Below are 20,954 nucleotides of genomic sequence, written 5' to 3'. Positions count from 1 at the left end.
GGTGTGGCAAGGGGGAGGTTTTGGCCAGCCAATCCTGATGACTTTGTGTCTGAGTTGAGCACCCAGAAACCAGTGATGAGTAGTTCATGTACTTCAGAGGTCCCTTGCTCTGGTGGTTGAAAGAACCCCTACAAATCAGCCAACTGACCTACAGTATATTGTCTCTGGAGGTCAAGGGGGAAGGGTCAATAACCACTACATATCCCCCAGTCCCAATCGCTGAAGATCAGACCTTCCAGATTCCTGCTTATCGCTGCAGCTCCTGTTTCTGCTGTCAGATAAGCAGGTTTTTGGGCTCGCAGTGACATTTCCCAGTTAGCTGCTCTGTTATTGGGTTTGAACTGTCACCTTGAAGGATGGTACAACCCAGATTTGCAGCTCAGAAGGTCCAACTTTGCTCGGAAAAGGGAGTAGTGTGCATGTCCTGGTGGCTACTTGTCTGATTTGCCTTTAGTTCACCAAGGAGTAACATGTTTGTAACAATCAGTGTTTGATATACACACTTAGAGGACCAGATGTCCCTAGACAACCATGGCATTTTAAAACCATATTTCATCTTTTTCTTGATGGTCTGAAGGTAATGTCTTTAATGTTGTATATTTTTCTCCCTCAGGAAAGGTTTCAAGCAAAGAACCCCCCCCACACATACCTGCAGAAGCTGAAAGGTTATCTGGACCCTGCCGTCACGAGGAAGGTGAGATCCTGTCCCTAACCACTCCCCCCCACCCCCCCCCCTCACACAGCAGATGATTCCTATTCCTCCTTTCGCCCCCCAGGCAGTGAGGGGACATCCAGCAGGTCACATCGCATTCCAGAGGTCCTCTAAGAGATGGGAAAGACCTCTGTGTACCTCAAGTATGAGCAGATGGTGTCTGATTGTGATTAGAAGGAATTTCACATCCCCACTGTGCTCATAGATTCGACTGGGGAAGAGTGAGTGTGCGTGAGTGTGTGTGTGTGTGTGTGTGTGTGTGTGTGTATCTGTACACACAAGCAGCTAGTCTGCAGATCCCCCCTGACACCAGGAATCCTGACTCTCAGTTAGAGCTCCAGCGAAATGGAGTCGACCTTGATGAAAGGTTCAAAAAAACAGAACCCGAAGGATGGGGGTGGGTGGGGGGGACTTCGGCATTATTGAGCAACCATGTCTGGATGGAGGTAAAGGAGAGAGAGCTGCTCCACCACCCAGCCAGACACAGAGCCCTGAAAAAGGGCTTTTCTGTTCCTCTGTAGTGGATGGGGGGTCTGTGGCTTGCTGTTGTATATTTAGTCTCCTTTCCAGCCGTTTTTAATGTTCTCAGAGTGGATTTATGTTTCGCTCAGAGTGGAATATGCAGTATAGCTGAGCCGCGGATTTGGTTCAGTAACCCTGAATCTGCGAAGCCTCTCTGTACTCAACAAGCACCTTTTGGCAGCGAAAAATTATAGAATTAGATTGTTTAATAGGTCCTGAGTTGAAGATGAATGAAAACTGTAATAATGTGAATAACAGTGATTCTTTCCAGCACTAGAGAGTGTCTGGGAAAGATGCACAGAGGAACGTATCTGTGAGACTATGGAATAGGCCGGTAATCCTGTAAGCATATGTAGCTGGCGTCCCGACATCTGCGCTCAGATGCAGGAACGCCGAACCGGGGTGAGAAGAAGCTCCAGGAGAGACGCACTCGGTGTAGGCTGACTTCGGGCGGGGGGGATGCCTACGGCTCGTGGCCCCCACCAAAGGCCTGCTCCTCGCTTTGGTGGGGGCACAGACACACATGCGGAGGGAACGCGGGAGTGTTATGGTTTTTACATTCCTTTGCAGCCCCTGTTCCGTTGGGGAATGAACAATTCCGGCTCTGTGTGGCTTTTTTAGGGGGGCAGCCCTAGGTCATTACCTCTGTTTTACATATGCTTCCCCTCATGAACACCCCCCCCCCCCCCTCCACCCCCTAAATCAAGCCCCAATTCCACCCAGCATATTGGAACAGGAGAGAAAAGCAACCTTTCCCAAAAGTCCAGAGGAATGTCTGATATTTATGTTTCCAGGGAGAGACTTCGGGAAGTGCAGCTGGACGGGGCCAGAGTAAGCCTGGCAGTATGTATAGCCATCACGAAGCAGCAGAGAGACGTCTGGGTTCATAGACTTGGGGGGGACTGAGCGGCGGGTCTCTGGGGGTGTTTCTGCCCACCACCCCCCCGTTCACTCAGATTTATAGCACCCCACTATTACCCTTATGATGCTCGCATCACCGGAGACTAAACATTCAGGAAAGATGAGCGCACGGGTCAGAGTTACTGCCAAGTCGCTCTCTGGCGGAAATGGCGTTGCTCGCGGTTACGGTCCCTCTCTTAACAACCGAGAGTCTCGTCGTGCGCCCCGCGGGCCTGGCCTAGAGGCGGGGCCGGCTCTGCCTTTTCAGGGCCAAAGCTTGACTCGAGAGGCCCCCCAACCAAGAAACTTGATGACCATTTCACTTCCTCCACAATGCTGATAATTCAGGGGCCCTGGGCAACTGCTTATCCTTACCTGTAGCTGGAGCCGGACTAGACTATTGGGCAGAACAGGGAGCCGGACTAGACTATTGGGCAGAACAGCTGACGGAGTGTTTAGCATTTGGCTAACAAAAGCCAACAGCAGGGCTCCCAACGTTGGTCAGCTGGATGGCATTAGGATTCCCATTCGAGACGAGTCTGCACACACATGCACGCTCATTTACATGTATGTAACAGTTCTGTTACCTTGTAAATAGTCTGTAGGGTTTGCAAGCTACCCAAATACTTGTGATGTAGCTACTTTTTAGGTTTATAATAGAATAATATAGATCAGACTGTCGTTTCCCCCAGTTTTGTAGCTAGAGAGCTACACCAGCCATTAAAATGCAAACATGTCTGGTGATAGCTGTTGAAGTTTGAAGTGTAAATCAACACAACAGAGAGGTCCTTAAGAGTAAAGGAACTAGTGGATAAAGTAGATAATTCATGAATGCTAATTTGTTTGTATTTTCTGTCTTCCCGGAGCCGGGAAAGGCTGCCTCTGCTCTGTTCTGCCGTTCACTGTGTAAGGAATTAGATAGCATCGGATTTTGGTAGCCTGTCATTATTGTGTTCTTATGGCCAAAGCGGTCCAGCTCCCAACCCAAGACATGCTGCTGGCACATGGTAAAATATGCTTTCTGTTTGTCTGCAGAAGTTTCGTCGTCGAGTGCAGGAGTCAACCCAAGTGCTCAGAGAACTGGAAATATCGCTGAGGACCAATCACATCGGGTGAGTGATGACGGCAGCAAGCTCCACCTTTCCGGTCGGAGTGCATTTCCTGTGTCAGTAAGAGGCTAATATGAGGTATTACACTATCTATGTGTTTTGCAGGAAAGAGGTTTTTTTAAATGGAATTTTAATGGGTTTGAGATGTATGGGAATGGAGCAGAGCAGCCTCAAAGACTGAAAGACCCGGAATGTTCGCTTCTTTCGACTGCTTCTCGAGTCACCTATTGACAAGTTGGAAATCTGCCTGCGAACTATAGTGACTCTATCTTTGAAGAGCTCCCCCCCACTGCAGATTTGAAAAAAACAACAATGAGAAGCAGATGATCGCTCAGGCCGGTAATCTAGATCTTGTAAACTAACCTACATTGCTAATGGAGTGAGTGGATTTGCGCCAGAGCCAAGAGGAAGGCCACCCACATGCCCAGAAAGGGAAGCCTTTCCCCCCAGTGTACTCCCGTTGTGTAAGTGTGGCTTCCGTGACCATCCCTGATTGCTACACTTCTTGGCATCCTAGCTTGTCGTATCTATGGTCCTCCGTCCTGTGGGGCCCGCAGATAACAAGTGACAGAAGAGCCATGTGACATCCACACACTTTAGGACGGCTTTGCTTTTCTTACCGAATGAAAATTCTCCCTGACTCTTAAATACATAAATAAGGACGGTCTGTGTTGGCCACACATTCGGTTCTCCGTGGTTCTCATGTTAAATGTTTCGGTTTCCATTGATACCTGTGTGAAAAATTTTTCCAGTGAAAATTCTTCACCAGCTTTGGTGTCCCTTTTTGCTGCTGTGGAAAGAGTATGAAAGAGGAGACGATATTCCGATGCCACCATGGGAAATTTGTATTTGTGGTTTGCTGTAGATTTGCTATTTTTGTCAGTGAGTGTATTTGAAAGGTTACACTGGTTTTACACTCCAGTTTATGATTTAGTCTTCACTGTTACAACCATTACTTCTACCCTTAATTGCAAAGCCAAGCCCCCTTCCCCTCCCCCCCAAAAGCATCTGGACGCAATCATTCTCTCCAGCCGTGCTATAGGGTGCCCAGATCTGACGTCAGTATGGCAGATGAGCCCCAGTGCATTCTGGGAGCACTGAAAGGATGAAGGATGAGGGGAAGTGAGCTGCACTGACTCAAGTGAAGCAAGGCTGCTGCCAGCAGTGTCCTGACAGCTTAGTCTTATCATGTGGGGAAGCGGGAAGCTTCAGATTGGCTGCTGGCCTCATCTGTTCTACTGCCATTAATAAACCGTGACGTTCCAAGATATTTGCATGACAGCGGCAGCTTGAGGTCTGATACACATTAAGCCAATGCTTTTCTTCTTTGAGTAGAAGTTTCAGTGATGCTTGATGTTGAGGCCAACAGACCAGCTTTGATAGAATTCAATGTCTGGATAAGCGCTGATTCTGCAGTAATTGTGTAGAAAACAAGGTCCCTCGTGGTTTTTCAGGTATGAACAATGAACTAATAAATATTGTAAAACCAGGAGGACTCTGACCCAAGGTTGGGCACTCCTACCTGCTGCATGGATTGCCAAGTCAAGGAATTGCCAAGTCTTCTCCAGACCTTAAGAACTTAAAGAGAAAGTCCTGTTTGGTCTTGAAGCCTCAGTGTGCTGCTGCTGCCGTCTTATGTGTCAGTGTGAGAGCGCAAGGCGACCCATTTGTTGTGACGGAGAAATCATGCTGGGGCTTCCAGGCGACACCTTGCGTTTCAGGAGTATTTATTTAAGTTAGGGGTACATCGCTGCGGCTTCTTCGCGTCTCATACGGCCGGAAAGGCAAAGTAGCCCTATGTGGGTCGTTAAGGAGGCTGCAGAGGGAACCATATTTCTGGTTATTAAAAGGGGAAACGATGACATCATGGCAAGCCCAGCGCTCAAAGCCACTAAGAAGAATCTGAGACGGATTCAGCTGTGGTCTACTTTCACTTTGAGGAGATGTACCTGATCGCTGTGTGACTGTTTGAACCCCCCCCCCCCTGCCTGAATTCTGTGTCTGTCTGCCATAGGGGTTCTCTGGAAGCACTGCAGGCTTAGAAATGCTTGAACCAGCTATTCCTCCCCTGTGACGGCAGAGAACCTCTGGGCAGGGGAATGGAAAATCTGACAGCTTGAAATACTATATTTTTTTTTTGGGGGGTGGGGTGTTTAAGCAACCTTATTCTTCTACCTATTTTAGTGAGGAGTAGAATAGTAGGTGTATTCAAGCCCCCTGTGTCTGCTACTAGCGACATGGAATAATAATTTTTTTGTAAGGTCTGCATTTCTTGTCTGTGTTCAAAGCTTCCCCTTCATTGTGCTCTCCATAGGTGGGTAAGAGAGTTTTTAAATGAAGAAAACAGAGGCCTCGACGTCCTGGTGGATTATCTCTCCTTCGCGCAGTGCGCTGTCACGTGAGTCAACCCCCCCACCCCCCTTCGCCTGCATGAAATTGTACACTGTGTGGGAAAGCGTGCTCTTGCATCGGCTATGTGGGTCTGCTGTTTTTTGGAAGCGGAGTCCTTTCACGTGTTTAGGCTAGCTCCCAGGATGTTTACTGGGGATATTTTGCGGGGAATGCTCACTGTTGAGATAAGTGACAAGGTTTCGAGGCTGTACCCATTCTGTCCTTCTTCCCCGGTCTCTTCTTATTAGCATTGCACTCTGCCTCATCATTGCCTTCTGAGGGTACCCCCCCCCCCCTTGTGGCTCTGTCTTCTTAAAACACAGGCTTAGTCAAGTGTGGTGAGCAAGGGGTTCTTCTGTTAAGGCTGGGGACAAAAGGAGAGCTCTCTGCGAGACTCAAGGCTGTTAGATGAGGGACGAGTTTCCCTGGCAGGAGGTCCCAGCCTCACACTGAGCTCTGGGTAGCTGGCTGGGAAGCTGACTGGGAGGCTGACTGGGAGGCTGGCTGGGAAGCTGCCACCACTGGTTTATAAGATGTACCTTCTGCAGTCTCATCTCCTTACCTTATTTGGGGTCTTTTCCTTGTATCCATCTTGGTTTCTACTCAGAAACTAGATAACCTTACCTTGATTTTCACCGTCACACCTCCGCACAGAACACAAATCTCCTCTCCCTTCTTCCAGATTTGACTCTGAGTGTCTGGAAAACAGCACAGAGCCTGTGGCCGACAAGTCCAAACGCTGGAGCCGGTCCATAGAGGATCTGAACGCGGGACCCATCCATCCACTGCGGCCTGGACGACACTCCACCCTAAGGTGAACACCCCCCCCCCCCAAACTGCTACCTTGGTCACTCCCTAATGGGTCATATATTAGCTGTCAGACATGGCATATGTGTGTAGCGATGCTGGGGATATGTGAAGCAGGACACCCAGATAAATAGATAAAAAATATCAGTCACCATACAATAAACTAAACGTTAGCTCCACTTCGTATTTGCATTGAATTAAAGAATATTGCATGCTAAGCTAATGCCTTTAAGAAAAACCTGCATAGCTTTGCCTGTGTTACAATAGTAAGAAGAGATGTAAGTATTGAGGATCTTTACTGTCTGGAACATAGAGGTGTAAAGAAATGTACCTGGTGCAAAATTAAGTGAAATGCAACAGTTGTGTTCAATATTCAAGGGAGGCAGGAGTTGAGATTTTGTGTTGGATGCTGGAAATGGCCAGACTGCACTGAGCATGAGTGATGGACTGCAATCGAGTGCAAAGGTGTCAACAACAGAGTACTGGACAGAATAAGTACTACTAGGCAACAAAGTATTGACTATAGACAAAGTCCTGGAGAGGATAAAAGTGAATGACAGGAAGTACTGGGCATTAGGTAAAAGTACTGGGCAATAGGTAAAAGTACCATCAACTGAGTAGTGAGCAGCCAGTGAAGGGATGTAGTCTTCACAGGAGTGTGTCCAGTCTAAATATTATCATGAAGATCCACTCCTGGGCTACATGCGTAATTAACCATTCAGCTGCCACCTTCTTCCACATTTTCATCATTTGTTTTTCTGTCATCAGCTCACCGTGCCTCAAAATCCCAAATAAGTAGCCTTGTTGTCAACATTTGTGTCTCTGCCCCTTCAAGGGCTCCCCCCGGCCCCCACCCTCACTGGCAATGCCATTCTTCTTCAGTTAACACCAGCTTGGAAAAACATTTCTTTTTGGAAATTTCTTTTTTTCAGATTTTTTGTAGCAGATGTTTGCTTTTCCAGTCCCTTTATATGAAGCTATAAACTTGAACAGCGTAATGACAATATTTTGTTGTGCTCCCCATAACACAGCACTTACCTGGCCGCCTTGTGAAAATATCATTTTTAATATACCGTCCAACCTTCGTTTCTCTTTGTATTTTCCATCCATCTTGGTTTCTACTCAGAAACTAGTCAACCTTTCCTTGATTTTCACTGTCACTGTCACACCTCTGCACCCAACACAAACCTCCTCTCCCTTCTTGTCCTTTTGTGTCCTTTATAGCTATAAAACAGACTTTTATTGACAATCAATATAATAGCAATTTTCAATGTCATATTTTTTTAGTCTTTCTTTATGTACTGTAATTTTTTTAAATTGTGTTACGATTTCAATGTAGGCCAGGGCCTTTTCAAGGCCACAGTCATCATAGGGCAGTTGGTACGTCTTGGTAGAACTCCTGCAAGTATACAGCCATGCTGTCCAAGCAGACCAGAGAAGAAGGCAGACTGTCATTGTCAAGGAGTTTCTCTTGTGTGATACTCGCTTCCTAGAAGGGAAACGCCTCAGTGGTTAGTGACTTATTAAAGAAAGTAACCTCAGGGGCTTTGAGTAGGATTGAGGCCTCGTGTTCGTGTTTATAAGCTGACAAGCACAAAAAAACATGTCAAAGCATATCTGTGATTAGTGCGTGAAGAACCGGCACACGGTATCCATGTGTCAGATCTCAAGGAACCAGCCTCGTCTCCTTCTGTGCTCAGTTTTTTTTTGACTTTACTGATACACAGTAAGAGAAATGAAGGATTGGGGGGGGGGGGGGCGGCAGGGAGGTGTCTCAAGCATGTAGCCTCATCCCTGTGTTCAGAGGCCTGCTCTAATTCTGTCACTTGAAAGTGGCACGCTTGCGATACACCTGAATCGGGGGGGGGGGGGGGGAGGCCCGCTCGTACTCCCACACGGCCGCAGCCATAGCCCATGTGATTCAGTGTTCCTGAGCTTACTCAGAAAGTATGCGACAGACAGGAAATGAAACATACCGCAGTCATAACTGAGTGCGAGATGTGGGGCCTGTGTTTTAATGATGGCGGCGGTAAAAGGGATCCCACAGACCAGCCGCTTCCAGAGGGCTCGCAAATTCCTTTTCACTTCCAGAATTCGTCACTGACAAAAAAAAAAGTGTTATGTCTGCGCCTAATGCTAAAAACATATCATCCATCTTCATAACCGCTTATCCAATAGGGGGTCACGGTGAAAACAGAGCTAGCGACAGAGCATGAAGTAGGGGGACACCCTGGATGGGGGGCCAGTCCACAGGGGAACGTTATACTGTATAAGGATGGCATGGTGACTGAAAATGAAAGAAAGATATGAAAGGTTTTAGATTAGATCCAACTTTATTGTGCAAAGTACAAGTACTGAGACAGCGAAATGCGATTACATGATGATGAAGTTTGTCATGTAATCAAAAAGTGCTGAAAATACCTGTTTTTGTAGGATACTTAAGAAAGAACATTGCGTGTGTCCAGGCGTCCCGGTGTTGGGGGGTAGAGGGGAGTCCTGTCAGGTGCACTGGGGGAGACCAGGCCTACTTCAGCATTTTTATTCTCTTTTTATTTTGATGAAGTCTTGAAGGCTGGTCAGCTCCCTGCCCCGCATGCCAATGACTCTCGTCATCCTACGCGGGGCGGACACGTCTGTTTTCGCCGATTTGAGCAAAAACAATCGACACGCCATCCCAGGCCTGCCGCCGCGAGCTCGTTTGCATTGCTAATCGCGTTGCGGGCCTCCCCGTCTTCGCTGGCCAATGGCACAGGCCTCCTTCCCTTGTAAGGCCAGTGCCATGGGGGGAGCGGGGGGCCGCTTTTGAGAGCTCTGGTGGATTTACGTTTTCTGGGCATCTGTATGCTTTGTGCGGGGCGCTCTCCGTCATTCCTGACGTTCTTTCATTCCTCGGACGTGTCAGAAGACAATAAGTACAGACGCACAGCTCACAAAAGCGTCCGTAAGTGGCACTCGGGACGGTACGAAATGATTCATACGCAGGCGGAGACGCAGAGGAGCGTTTTGGCTTTCAGTCTGAACATCCCGTGAATGAAGATCTGGAAGCTTCTTTGTCTTAGTCTTGGAAGCAAAGATGCCGTCGGTGGGGGTTACAATTGCTTTATTATGCAAACGAGGAGGTGGGCTTTACCGCCGTGTCCCGTCTGCCCCTGTGTGCTCAGGTGCAGTACGTTGCCCAGCCGGAGGACGCTGAAGAACTCCAGAATAGTGTGTAGGAAGGATGACGTCCACGTTTGTATCATGTGCTTGAGAGCTATCATGAACTACCAGGTGAGAGGCCTTTTCCGCGTGCGGCACCAACGCACACCGTGTCACAGCGGCCTGTCCAGGTGTCTTCTGCTTCGCCGACTGAAGGTCGCTTGAGGAGATCTGTGTCAGAGGCACCCCAGTTACTATGCTTCAATATTGCTTTTCTCTCTCTCTCTCTGTTGAACATGCAGTATGGCTTCAACATGGTCATGTCCCATCCACGCGCCGTCAATGAAATTGCACTAACCCTCAACAATAAAAATCCCAGGTAAGCCCAACTTATGTAGATGGGCTCATCTCTGAGATCTCTGCTGAAAAAAACAGTTTATACCTAGTTCACGACAAAGTGACAACTTTGTTTTCCTCACCAAGTCTTTTTAAAGAATGTTTAATTCCCAAAATGCACTCCTACATTTCACCAAGCCAGTTAGGATCCGCAGGTATACTAGACCTAGCAGAATAAAGTTTTATTTTTAAGGAAGAATTAAGCTGTTAGCTTTAAGGGATGGGATAAAAATTCACCACATTTATGAATTGCCGATTACATAAATTTTATTTAATCCCCAGGATAAAATGAGTGTAATCCCCTTAAAGGTTTTTATTTGCTCCTCCATGGAAGCTTTGCATAAACAGATTTTTTACAGAGCAGCTACAGCATCTTTCTTGATGACGCAACAGCAGCATCCTGTCTCCTCCTCACGCAGCCGCCTCCTTTCCGTTTCAGAACCAAGGCTCTGGTTCTGGAGCTGCTCGCAGCCGTGTGCCTGGTCAGGGGCGGCCATGAGATCATTCTGGCGGCCTTCGACAACTTCAAGGAGGTACTGGTGTAATCTGAGAAAAGCGCAAGCGGCCGACCAGAGCTGAATTTCTGAGTGGGCCTGTCTACACCCTGTAGGGGCTTTAGTGAGCCATCCCACGTTTCAAAGCACTGAATACAATTAGCCGCTCACACTCGCTGCAAGGGCACCACGATTCATTATCCAGGCAGATAATACATATAGACAAAGTGATGTATACTTTGACACACCTGCACCTCGTGTGTGCGTGTGCAAGTTTGGATCAGATATACATTACATCGTGTGTGTTTACAGGGCTTTTGCAGTAAAAGCAGGAGAATGCAGGATCTGTTGCATAACATCACAGGAAAGTTGGGCTCCGAAAAACGTCATGCAATTTTAGCACGCAGCTGGATGAAATATTAAAGCATGCAATAAATTGCTCGTACCATCTGTGAGAGGCTGCAGACACCTTCAGATCTTCAGAGTCGGCTGCCATGTTTTTTCTCTGAGGGGACCTTACATGGATCATAAGACGGGGCAGGGGGGGAGGGGGTCTTTACCGCTCATCAGCGCAATGACTGATCTGAGGAATGTGCCGTGAGATCAGCAAGGGCCCGGCAGGAAATGAAGTGCGGTGTGTTCACGTCAAGATGACCTACGCGAAAACGTTTTGACACACAGCGGTGGACGCCACGCAGGGCCTGCTACACGTGATGGGAAGAGGGAGGGCGATTGATGTCTTATAACAGAGTACATTAGAAACAGTCCACAAAACAGGAGGTATATTAAGCATATGGTGTCTAGAAGACTAGAGAAACTCATACGGATCCAATAACTTTAACAGACATCACTATTGAGCTTTACCATCTTGCGTAACTGAATGAGGTGCTTTTTCCTAATGAATCCAAGTAAATAGTTTGAATTTTAACAGGGTATCATGGTAATAAATAACCTTTATGTTTATAGCAGAAGAATTTATAAATACAGTAGCTTTTAAGAGATCATCCAACTGACCTGGTTGTTTGTTCTCAAGATATTCCGATCACCTGGGAAAAGTACAGCGTAATAAATGGTAAGTGATGTTATCACCTCTGCCTCTCTGATAGGTCTGTGCAGAGACGCAGAGGTTCGAGAAGCTAATGGAGCATTTCAAGAACGAGGACAGCAACATCGATTTTATGGTACGTTTAACATCCGACTTGATACTTTTGGATAATGGAGGTTGCGTGTATGTGCGGGGGAGCGATTTGGAATGCTGCTTCGGGATAATGGGCTTATAGAGTAAATTCTGTGAAGCTAGCTTGGCTTCCTAAAGGCTTTGGAGTTGGAGGGAGACTGATGGCCAGAGGAGCATAGAGGACCAGTGGGAGAAACGCTTGGTGGCGTTTTGTGGAGGCCATCTGTTGCCCAAGTGATTTATTGCTGCGTGTGGTAGCTCCATCGAAGATGTGTCAGGAGTGAATCGGGAGTTCTAGAGCTAGCTAGAATTCATACAGCATGACTGATTTACCTATAGAACCTTAGCATGTAAACTTCACTGTGTGGAAGATATTTAGGATACATTTCAGGCATAGTCAACATTTGTAGTGCAGTCCATCTTCAAAGCCTATTGAGCATCTCCAGGGCAACGAGCGCCTCCAAGATGAGTATGGAAAAAGCCGGTGTGGGCCCATTTCACTGCGTCTCTCTCTCTCCAGGTGGCCTGCATGCAGTTTATCAACATCGTGGTTCATTCAGTAGAAGACATGAATTTTAGGGTGCACCTGCAGTACGACTTCACAAAGCTCCTTTTGGACGAGTACCTAGACGTAAGTAAAAGGGAAAAATTGTACCTTGCCGTGCATTTTGGTGGAAAATGAATCGCATTGATCTGATTTTGTGCAGAAATGGTGTGTAAAGTCTCAACCATCTACAAAAATACCAGCTTGAGGTTGGTGTTCACTGAAGATGACTTCATGCACCTGGTCCACGAATTCAAGCGGGACTCAGAAGAAACTGCACAGCATTAAATTCCACCCCCACGTGCACAAACTGAATCTGCCCCCCCCTTTACCTACACAGAAACTCAAGAACACGGAGAGCGATAAGCTGCAAGTGCAGATCCAGGCCTACCTGGACAACGTGTTCGACGTGGGCGCCCTCCTGGAAGATGCCGAGACCAAGAACGCCGCCTTGGAGCGTGTGGAGGAGCTGGAGGAGAGTGTGTCCCACGTAAGGACAGCCAAGTGTAGAGCCGATCCCCACCCAGGAAACCATGTATCCAAGTGTATTAATGTCCCACCCAGCTAGCGGGGCTAACTAATAGCTTATGGTAAAAGTTGCTTAGTAATTGTCAGATCTGGGGAAATGAAATTTCATTGTAAAAATATTTAATAATTTTGCTTGTTTGAAACGATTGCTTTTTTGAAAAATAGCATTCCCTTTGTGTAATGGAAACTGTCCAGTTTCAATTGTAGGTTGTATTTCATGACAGATTTGGCGAAACTGTACTTCTGAAAAGTGTGGTTTAATTGAACATCCTCCTTACTTGTCCGTTGCTTGTAGATGACAGAGAAGCTGCAAGACATGGAAAATGAAGCCATGGCAAAGATGGTGGAGCTTGAGAAACAGCTGATGCAGAGGAACAAGGATCTGGAGGCTATACGGGTGAGGATTATTACCAAAGAACACAAGAGGTTTCTTTGTTTGCTTTCTTCTTGTTCGCTCCCTGTTGTTGATGGCTACACTCTTTCGATTTGACAATTGGCCCTTGATTGATGAACCCTGTACCACGTAGCCAATAGTCAAGCTGCACTCCTTGAACGGTTGGACCGTTCATCATCTGTTTCCCCTCCGGCACAGGAAGTGTGCAAAGATGCCAGCATCCAGGTGCATACGCTACGCCGGATCGTGAAGGAGAAGGACGAGACCATCCAGAGGCAGTGCAACCTGGAGAAGAAGATCCACGAGCTGGAGAAACAAGGGACCCTCAAGATCCAGAGGAAGGGGAACAGTGACATCAGCATCATGCCTTTCTCTGAACAGGGAAGCACCCTATTGGCAGACACACCAGCAATAGGTCCACAGGGTGGCGCCATCCCAGAGGCAATGTCACTACCCCCACCGGCTCCCCCCCTCCCTCCAGAAACTGGAACTGGTATGACATGACATACCTACATGCACAATATTATGTTACCTGAAGTGTCATTAGTGCTTAGATGGACATAAGCAAAAGGCTGTTTCTAATTTGCATAAACTAGACATTGGTTCTTCTGCGAGAAGGAATAAGTTGTTTAGTACCTTTTGATGTCTGTGATGGTGGCCCCACCTCCATCCCTCCACACTCACACTTGTTTCCTCTCGTCTCTCCTTGTCCCTTCTCGTCTCTCCTTGTCCCTCCTTGTCCCTTCTCATCTCTCCTTGTCCCTCCTTGTCTCTCCTTGTCCCTCCTTGTCCCTTCTCGTCTCTCCAGTGCCAAACGGGCCGACGGCCACTTCTGCTCCACCGCCCACCCCTCCTCCGCCCCCGCCTCCTCCACCGCCCCCACCTCCTCCTCCACCACCCTTGCCTCCTCCTCTGGGCCTCACTGTGGACGTGTCGGCACCCCTACCCCCTCCGCCACCCCCTGGTGCCCCTCCTCTTCCTGGCTGTGGCTCTCCCACGGTCATCTTCAACTCAGGACTCTCAGGTAAGGCTCCAGGTCCTGAGAAGGCTTTGGTCCCCAAAGACACCATTAGCATTGGCATAACATTTGTAACTGTTTAATCTCTAATATATGTGATATTTTAATGAACTGGCTACTGGGAATCTGACTGTAAATGCCAAATTATGTGTAACAATTTCTGTGAGTTATTTCAGTTTTGATGTCCCTGCTGTTGAAACTTAAATTTCCCTTTTTTCTGGTTCTGTTTTGACCCCACCCGCCCAATCGTTTTCTTCAAACAAAGATGGACCCATAAAGCTGTTTTGTAGGTTATGTCTGTTTTGTGTCCCCCCCCCGCCCTCCCCCAAGTTGGAAATGGTATTTTCAGTTGTCTAAGATCCAAACACACCAATGCATGGTGACACGGTTGTAGCACCACCTTATGCTGGACATTCAGGTCCTGAAAATACCCACCCCCCCTCCCCACCTACCTAAAGCAAAAACAAAACACAAAATGGACTTGCTTCAGAACGCCACATGAAATAAATTTTCCTAACAGGGTGAGCCAAAACTCGCAACACTATGCAGCCCCATGGGAAAATGTCTCCTACCCCAAAAAGGTACACCCCCCCCCCCCGCCCCGGTTGTTAATTACATAGTTTGAGAGGACTTAAAAAAGTGGAAATACCATATTTCTAATCCCCTCCCCCCCCCAACGATTTGGTGTGTTCTGTTTGTGAGTCGTAAGTCATTGCATGCTGAAGCACATTTCTGCGTCATTATAAACAGATTGAAGGCAGATTGCGAGTCGCTATGTCAGTGTGGGGTCACATGCCGGCTCATGCATGCAGCAATAAGGAGGCTGAAAAGAATGTTTTGACACATACCCATTAAGTTATGTCGTTTCACATAGTAAAAGGCATCCTTTGAAGTGGCATCCTTTTGGATGTTTATGCATCATCATAGACTAGATGAACGTTTTAACTGTAATGGATGGAAGTGAGGTGGCACAGTGGGTAGATCAGTGACCTCTGGGATTGGAGGTTTCGGGTATCTTCTAGGTTTGCAGATAGGCGTGGGGTGTCTCTGAATTGCCAGTAGTGTGTGATTGTGTATGTGAGGGAGTGTGCAGCTGTGGTGCACTAGTGTCCCATCAGTGGTGCACCGCTGCCTCCTGTCCTATGCATACTGTGACAGGGCCAAGGTTCATCAAAGCCCTCTACTGAATTAGTGAGTTTGGAAGATGCATGGATGGTTGAATATAAATGGCAGTCAAAGTCTTACAAATCCCCCCCCCCCCCCCAACCACCAACTGATTGGCTATTACAGCCAAGAAAACATCCATTCGCAAGCAATCATCTTGCCCCATTCCATCGCCATGGTGACCCACCCGTGCACTTTTTTATGGCTCGGCTTAGAAATTGGCTCGATTCCACATGAACAATTTGCTCCCCTTTTGTCTCCCGCAGCAGTGAAAATAAAGAAACCGATAAAGACTAAGTTCCGCATGCCGGTCTTCAACTGGGAGGCACTGAAGCCCAACCAGATCAATGGGACTGTCTTCAATGAGATTGACGACGAAAGGATCCTGGAGGTGACGCCTTCATTCTGGCATCCTCATGCATATTCCAGGTGTTCATGGGAGTTGAAGGAAAAAATGTTGATTCAGAGAACCAATCAGATTGTATAGGAGATGGGTCAAAGCAACTAGAGGAAGTGGGACCAAGACAGCCGATTGGTTGGTTCCACTTAGACCCACCTCCTCTACAATCTGATTGGTTATCTCTCTGAACCAATCATTTTTCATCCTGCCTTCAGAACATGTCTGCATACATAAAACTCCCATGAGCATTCCAGGTCACCTTTCACTACTTTCTTTGAGCATCCTGTACCCGAGGTCAGCAGCACGACACATTGTGATTCATATGCGTTGTGTGCCAAGGAGTCCTATACCTTTGAATTTGCAGGACCTGAATGTGGACGAGTTTGAGGAGATGTTCAAGACCAAGGCCCAAGGCCCGGCCGTCGACTTGACAACAAGTAAACAGTGGACAAGTCAGAAAGCATCCAACAAAGTGACACTGCTCGACTCCAACAGGGCGAAAAACCTGGCCATCACACTGAGGAAGGTGGGAAAGGCTCCGGAAGAAATCTGCAAGGCCATCCAGACGTAAGCCACGCTCCTGCCTGTCAAAAGACTTAACCCAGATCACCGACAGCAACCGTGCCTAAACATGCCCCCCCACCTCCACTGAAAATTGCAAAAAAACAAAAAATGAAAAACAAAAACCGACTCTGCTTTTAAATCATTTAGCAAGCTAGAGATCTTTTTGTTGTTATCTTTTGTTCCCTGGAAATGCCGCCCCCCCACTCATATCTGATGGAAGCGGCAGGTGCTGTAGAGACGAATCCTGTCCTGCGTCAGCCTGATTTTGCTCTTTGCGGTGCCCCCCGCCCCCCCCCGCCCCTGCAGGTTTGACTTGCACACCCTGCCCGTGGACTTTGTGGAGTGCCTGATGCGCTTCTTGCCCACGGAGAAGGAGGTGAAGGTGCTGCGGCAGTACGAGCGAGACCGCAAGCCGCTGGAGAGCCTGGCGTACGAGGACCGCTTCATGATGCTCTTCAGCAAGATCGAGCGCCTCATGCAGAAGATGACCATCATGGCCTTCATGGGAAACGTCTGTGAGAGCGTGCAGATGCTCACGCCGGTGAGATCCCCACGCCAAACCGCCGCCCTCCCACCCACAATGCCCCTCCCCCTTACAGAACTCCCAATGTTTAGGATTACTGTCCTCACACTGCGGCCCTTCCTTCTGTTGGATTCTCCGTGCCGTGGAGTGGAGTGAAGATCACCCAACGATGGGTCACTGACGTTCACCAAGCTCTCTCTGATGGATGATCTCACTTCTTTTCGCAGCAACTACATGCCATCATCGCGGCTTCGGTGTCCATAAAGTCATCACAGAAGTTAAAGAAAATTCTAGAGGCAAGTATTGTAGGGCTTTTCCCCGTTGGGTTTGTAACCTCTCAGGAGGAGTATAGAGGTTCACTCTGGTTTTTTTTCTTTGCAGATCATCCTGGCTCTTGGGAACTACATGAACAGCAGCAAAAGGGGAGCCGTCTATGGGTTTAAACTACAGAGCTTAGACCTGGTAAAACCCTATGGGTCAAACTGTTAACACAAGTAATACATAAACTGCTCGCTGTTAATACACAGTTTGTTTGGTACTTTCTGCTTCCCCAAAGCTCTTGGAGACTAAGTCGACTGACCGGAAAACTACGCTGCTGCACTACATAGCCAATGTAGTGAATGAGAAGTACGAGTCGGTGTGTTTCTTCTACAATGAGCTGCACTATGTGGAGAAGGCGGCTGCAGGTATGTCAAGTGCTGGATCCTGTCCGTTGGTTTCCGTCGTGCCACAAAGGGTCTTCACGCCCATGGTCTTCATGCCGCAGTGTCTCTGGAAAACGTGCTGTTGGACGTGAAGGAGCTGCAGAGGGGCATGGACCTGAGCAGGCGGGAGTACAGCATGCACGGCCACAACACGCTGCTCAAGGACTTCATCGCGCCGAACGAGGGCAAGCTGAAGAAGCTGCAAGACGATGCCAAGGTTGCGCAGGTAAGGGGTGTCCAGCCGTGGGCCAATGACACCTGGGCATGTGCTGGTTTTACAGCCAGAAGGTTGCTAGTTCGAGTGCAGCGGGGCACTATGCTTGTGTTTATGGCTTCAACAAGCAAATTAGCTAAACTTACTCCAGTTAAATTACAAAATAAATAGGCAAACATATAGCTTTAGAGAAGACTCATCTAAGAAACAAAATACTAATATATAGATAGTTCTGGCAATAGTTGCGCATAGGAAAATAAGAAAAGTACATAAGGTCAAATAATATACAGTTAGTGTCCTGTTGTCATGTGTCATCTCGCTTTTCTTAAAGGATGCCTTTGATGAGGTGGTTAAGTTCTTCGGGGAGACTTCCAAAACGACGCCCCCTTCGGTATTCTTCCCAGTGTTTGTGCGTTTCGTCAAGGCCTATAGGGTGAGTAAGAAAACACGTAAAAAAAAAAAAATGAATCTGGGCGTCGCCCCTCCCCTTCTCTGCGGGGCACCTGAAAGCTTAGCCGCCGTGTCGCCTCCAGCAAGCCGAGGAGGAGAACGATCAGAGGAAAAGACAGGAGCAGATGCTGATGGAGAGGCTGCTTGAGCAGGAGGCCATGATGAACCAGGAGAACCAGAAGGTGGGCAGCTGCTTGGGGGAGGGGGGGGGGGCCTCCCCGTGGAGCAGGGGGTCCTCATGCGGCCATCGGCAGAGGTCCGAGCTTTCAGCCCTGACTCATCACGCCTAATAACAGAAGCAGATGTACATGTATCATCCATCCATCCATCCATCCATCCAATAACTGCTTATCCAACACAGAATCACTGGAAGCAGAGGCGATGAGGCAGGGGGCATGATGCCAGGCCATTGCGGGACACGTTTAGAGACTCCAGTTTGTCTCACCATCTGTTTTTAGGCTACGGGAGGAAAAGCATACAAACCTCCACACATGCAGAGCTGGGGATGGGATTCGAACCCCCCCAAGCGCTGGAGGTGTGCGGTTACAGTGCGACTCGCTGTGCTGCCCCTTTAGTGTCTGCGTGCATGGAGGTTGGTATGTGGGATATGCACTCGGCTGGCAGTTTATTAGGAACCCTTGCTAATGCCTGTCCCCTCCAAAGAGAGACCCATGTGACTGCTGCTCAATACCTACGGCGCGCAGGATGGATCAAGATCTTTAGTTACCATCTGACTAAGCATTAGGGTGACTAATGCGTGTGAACTAAGGGATTTTAATGAGTGTGTATACAGCTGAGAAATTCTTTCAACAAGAAGTCATTCACATAAATTTATCCCCAAAATATTATGCCTGGAAGTGGAGTTAATGCTGGAAAGCCTCTAATGCACCGGAGTCTCCTCGCTCCTGGTGTGTGTGGGAGGTGCATGCTGTGGGGTGTGTATCGACTGACTGACTGCTCTCCTGCTCTCCTGCTCTCCTGCTCCAGTCTCCCTCCCACAAGAACAAGCGCCAACAGCAGGAGCTGATCGCCGAACTGAAGAAGAAGCAGGTGAAAGACAGCCGGCACGTCTACGAGGGCAAGGATGGCGCCATTGAGGACATCATCACAGGTACCTGTCCTCCACACAGTCCTGGCGACACGTCCCCTGTGACGCAGGGTTGGCCATGTCTTGCGCCCTCTACTGGTGTCCCCCAGAGCAACACTTACTTCACCGGTGGTGCTGAGTTACTAATGCGACTGGCTAACAAGGACAAGTAACAAGCGCTTCTTGGTTCACCGGTAGCTTGAGAAGCTCTTCTCAGCGTTGGTCATTAATACAGAACATCAGCTAGATGACTAATGTAATTACATTCTCATGCCCGGGCGTGTGTCTGCATGTACATTTTTCGCCAGTCTGCTGGTGTCTCATTAACTTTACCTGCTGTAGGTGGCCCAGAGAAAGAACATCAACCGCAGAACTCGGAGTAGATCAGCCCTGTTTGACATAATTTTCTAAATTAGAAATAGTAACCCCTGTAAGCTTAAATTAGCTTTACTTTTCATATTACCAATGGTTTATCAAAAAAACTAATGCATTATGTTAATTGACCTAAATTTACTTTTAAAATTAACATATTTTTATGTTTTTAAAATGTATTTTGTTTTTATGTTCAATTTTTGACATTGCAAATGTACAGTACACTCTTATTAGCAAATAAAGTAATTTCTAAATTTAATTTAATCACTGTTCTGTATGAGATTTGGAACAAAAGACTTTAAATTAGACTTTAATGTTTCTGAGGAAAAGCCTGACCCTGAACTATTTGAAAAATAAAATGGAAATTTTTTAATGAAAAAAAACTTTCCTAGTCCGTAAGCTTTGATGTGGTCGGGCAAGGTCAGGTGACGTAAAGCGTAAACCCCCACTCCTGTCCCCGGTGGTTCGGTCCGTCAGAGTGGAACGGTCGGCCCTATTTTTGCTCCTCTGCCCGCTAACACAGCAAGCGTGCGCTGATTCTGCCGTGTGCCTGTCGTTTCAATGCAGCGCTGAAGATGGCGCCCTTTACCGCCCGAACCGCCAAGCGCGGCTCCCGCTTCTTCTGCGAGCCCCCCCTCCCAGAAGACTTCCATTACTAACAACCTAAACTCTCTCTCACAAAGGTGGCCTTACACTTCTCTCTGCATCCCTGTGTCCCCCCCCCCCCCCCCCCACAGACGTGATCCGAGCATGTGTGCAGGACCGCATGTCTTTTTGTGTGGTGTTTTATTGGGGGTGTCAGTCACCTGCGAGACAGGAGGATGTGTCTTCACACATGCCTGTTTGTGCTTAATGACCTTCCTTTGTGCTTAATTTTCTAAACTGTCACTCATACTGCATTTATTATAAATTAGCAGACATCGACTGATTAATACTGGTTTCCCAATGGGAAGCAATTCAAAACTATGCTTCTTTCGCCCCCTTGTGTTGTAAAAAAGTACTAAGTACGAAGCGGTATTAATTATTGCATTTAATATGATCACGTATTTTTACTAGTGGATTTATTGATCTGGCATATGAACAACTAAACGTCAAAATGTGGTCTTTAACTGTTTTCATGAGAGTATCACTGAAATGTGTTGTCCAGCAGCATGGATGTGTTGTAGATTAATGCTCTTTGCATGTCTCTCGCATGCTAACCCTACCTGATGTCCCCCTGGGTGTCCTTGCCTCATTCCCCCAGGTGGTGGCGCTACTCGCCCACACAGGGCCTGGTTCAGCATGGGCCTGAGAGATCTGAATATGATCTCGCTCAGTCACTATCTGAAAGCCAAATACATGCCTCG

At 47.8% G+C, this 20,954-nt stretch overlaps 1 protein-coding gene across 4 annotated transcripts in view; it reads left to right on the top strand.

The window, feature by feature from the left end:
* Window positions 1–20,954, top strand: part of LOC111858404 (formin-like protein 2) — a 46,042-nt gene that overhangs the window by 22,273 nt on the left and 2,815 nt on the right. For 3 of the 4 annotated variants that reach the window (XM_023840159.2, XM_023840160.2, XM_023840158.2), the window contains exons 3-25: window positions 614–694; window positions 3,170–3,246; window positions 5,558–5,641; window positions 6,317–6,448; window positions 9,603–9,711; window positions 9,882–9,958; window positions 10,415–10,508; window positions 11,576–11,650; window positions 12,167–12,277; window positions 12,531–12,680; window positions 13,014–13,115; window positions 13,311–13,605; window positions 13,921–14,136; window positions 15,561–15,685; window positions 16,059–16,261; window positions 16,565–16,799; window positions 17,009–17,077; window positions 17,163–17,243; window positions 17,338–17,467; window positions 17,548–17,711; window positions 18,031–18,132; window positions 18,233–18,331; window positions 19,137–19,260. In XM_023840159.2, the coding sequence (XP_023695927.1) occupies window positions 614–694; window positions 3,170–3,246; window positions 5,558–5,641; window positions 6,317–6,448; window positions 9,603–9,711; window positions 9,882–9,958; window positions 10,415–10,508; window positions 11,576–11,650; window positions 12,167–12,277; window positions 12,531–12,680; window positions 13,014–13,115; window positions 13,311–13,605; window positions 13,921–14,136; window positions 15,561–15,685; window positions 16,059–16,261; window positions 16,565–16,799; window positions 17,009–17,077; window positions 17,163–17,243; window positions 17,338–17,467; window positions 17,548–17,711; window positions 18,031–18,132; window positions 18,233–18,331; window positions 19,137–19,260 (2,935 nt within the window). Of the gene's footprint in view, window positions 1–613; window positions 695–3,169; window positions 3,247–5,557; window positions 5,642–6,316; window positions 6,449–9,602; window positions 9,712–9,881; window positions 9,959–10,414; window positions 10,509–11,575; window positions 11,651–12,166; window positions 12,278–12,530; window positions 12,681–13,013; window positions 13,116–13,310; window positions 13,606–13,920; window positions 14,137–15,560; window positions 15,686–16,058; window positions 16,262–16,564; window positions 16,800–17,008; window positions 17,078–17,162; window positions 17,244–17,337; window positions 17,468–17,547; window positions 17,712–18,030; window positions 18,133–18,232; window positions 18,332–19,136; window positions 19,261–20,175; window positions 20,322–20,954 lie in introns of those variants that run through there. The other variant, XM_023840161.2, reaches the window with a different exon arrangement.

This window comes from Paramormyrops kingsleyae, chromosome 16 (assembly GCF_048594095.1).
Source record: "Paramormyrops kingsleyae isolate MSU_618 chromosome 16, PKINGS_0.4, whole genome shotgun sequence".
NCBI classification, from domain to species: domain Eukaryota; kingdom Metazoa; phylum Chordata; class Actinopteri; order Osteoglossiformes; family Mormyridae; genus Paramormyrops; species Paramormyrops kingsleyae.
Note: the sequence above shows the minus strand (reverse complement) of the source record. Positions and strands in the feature narration are given on the sequence as shown.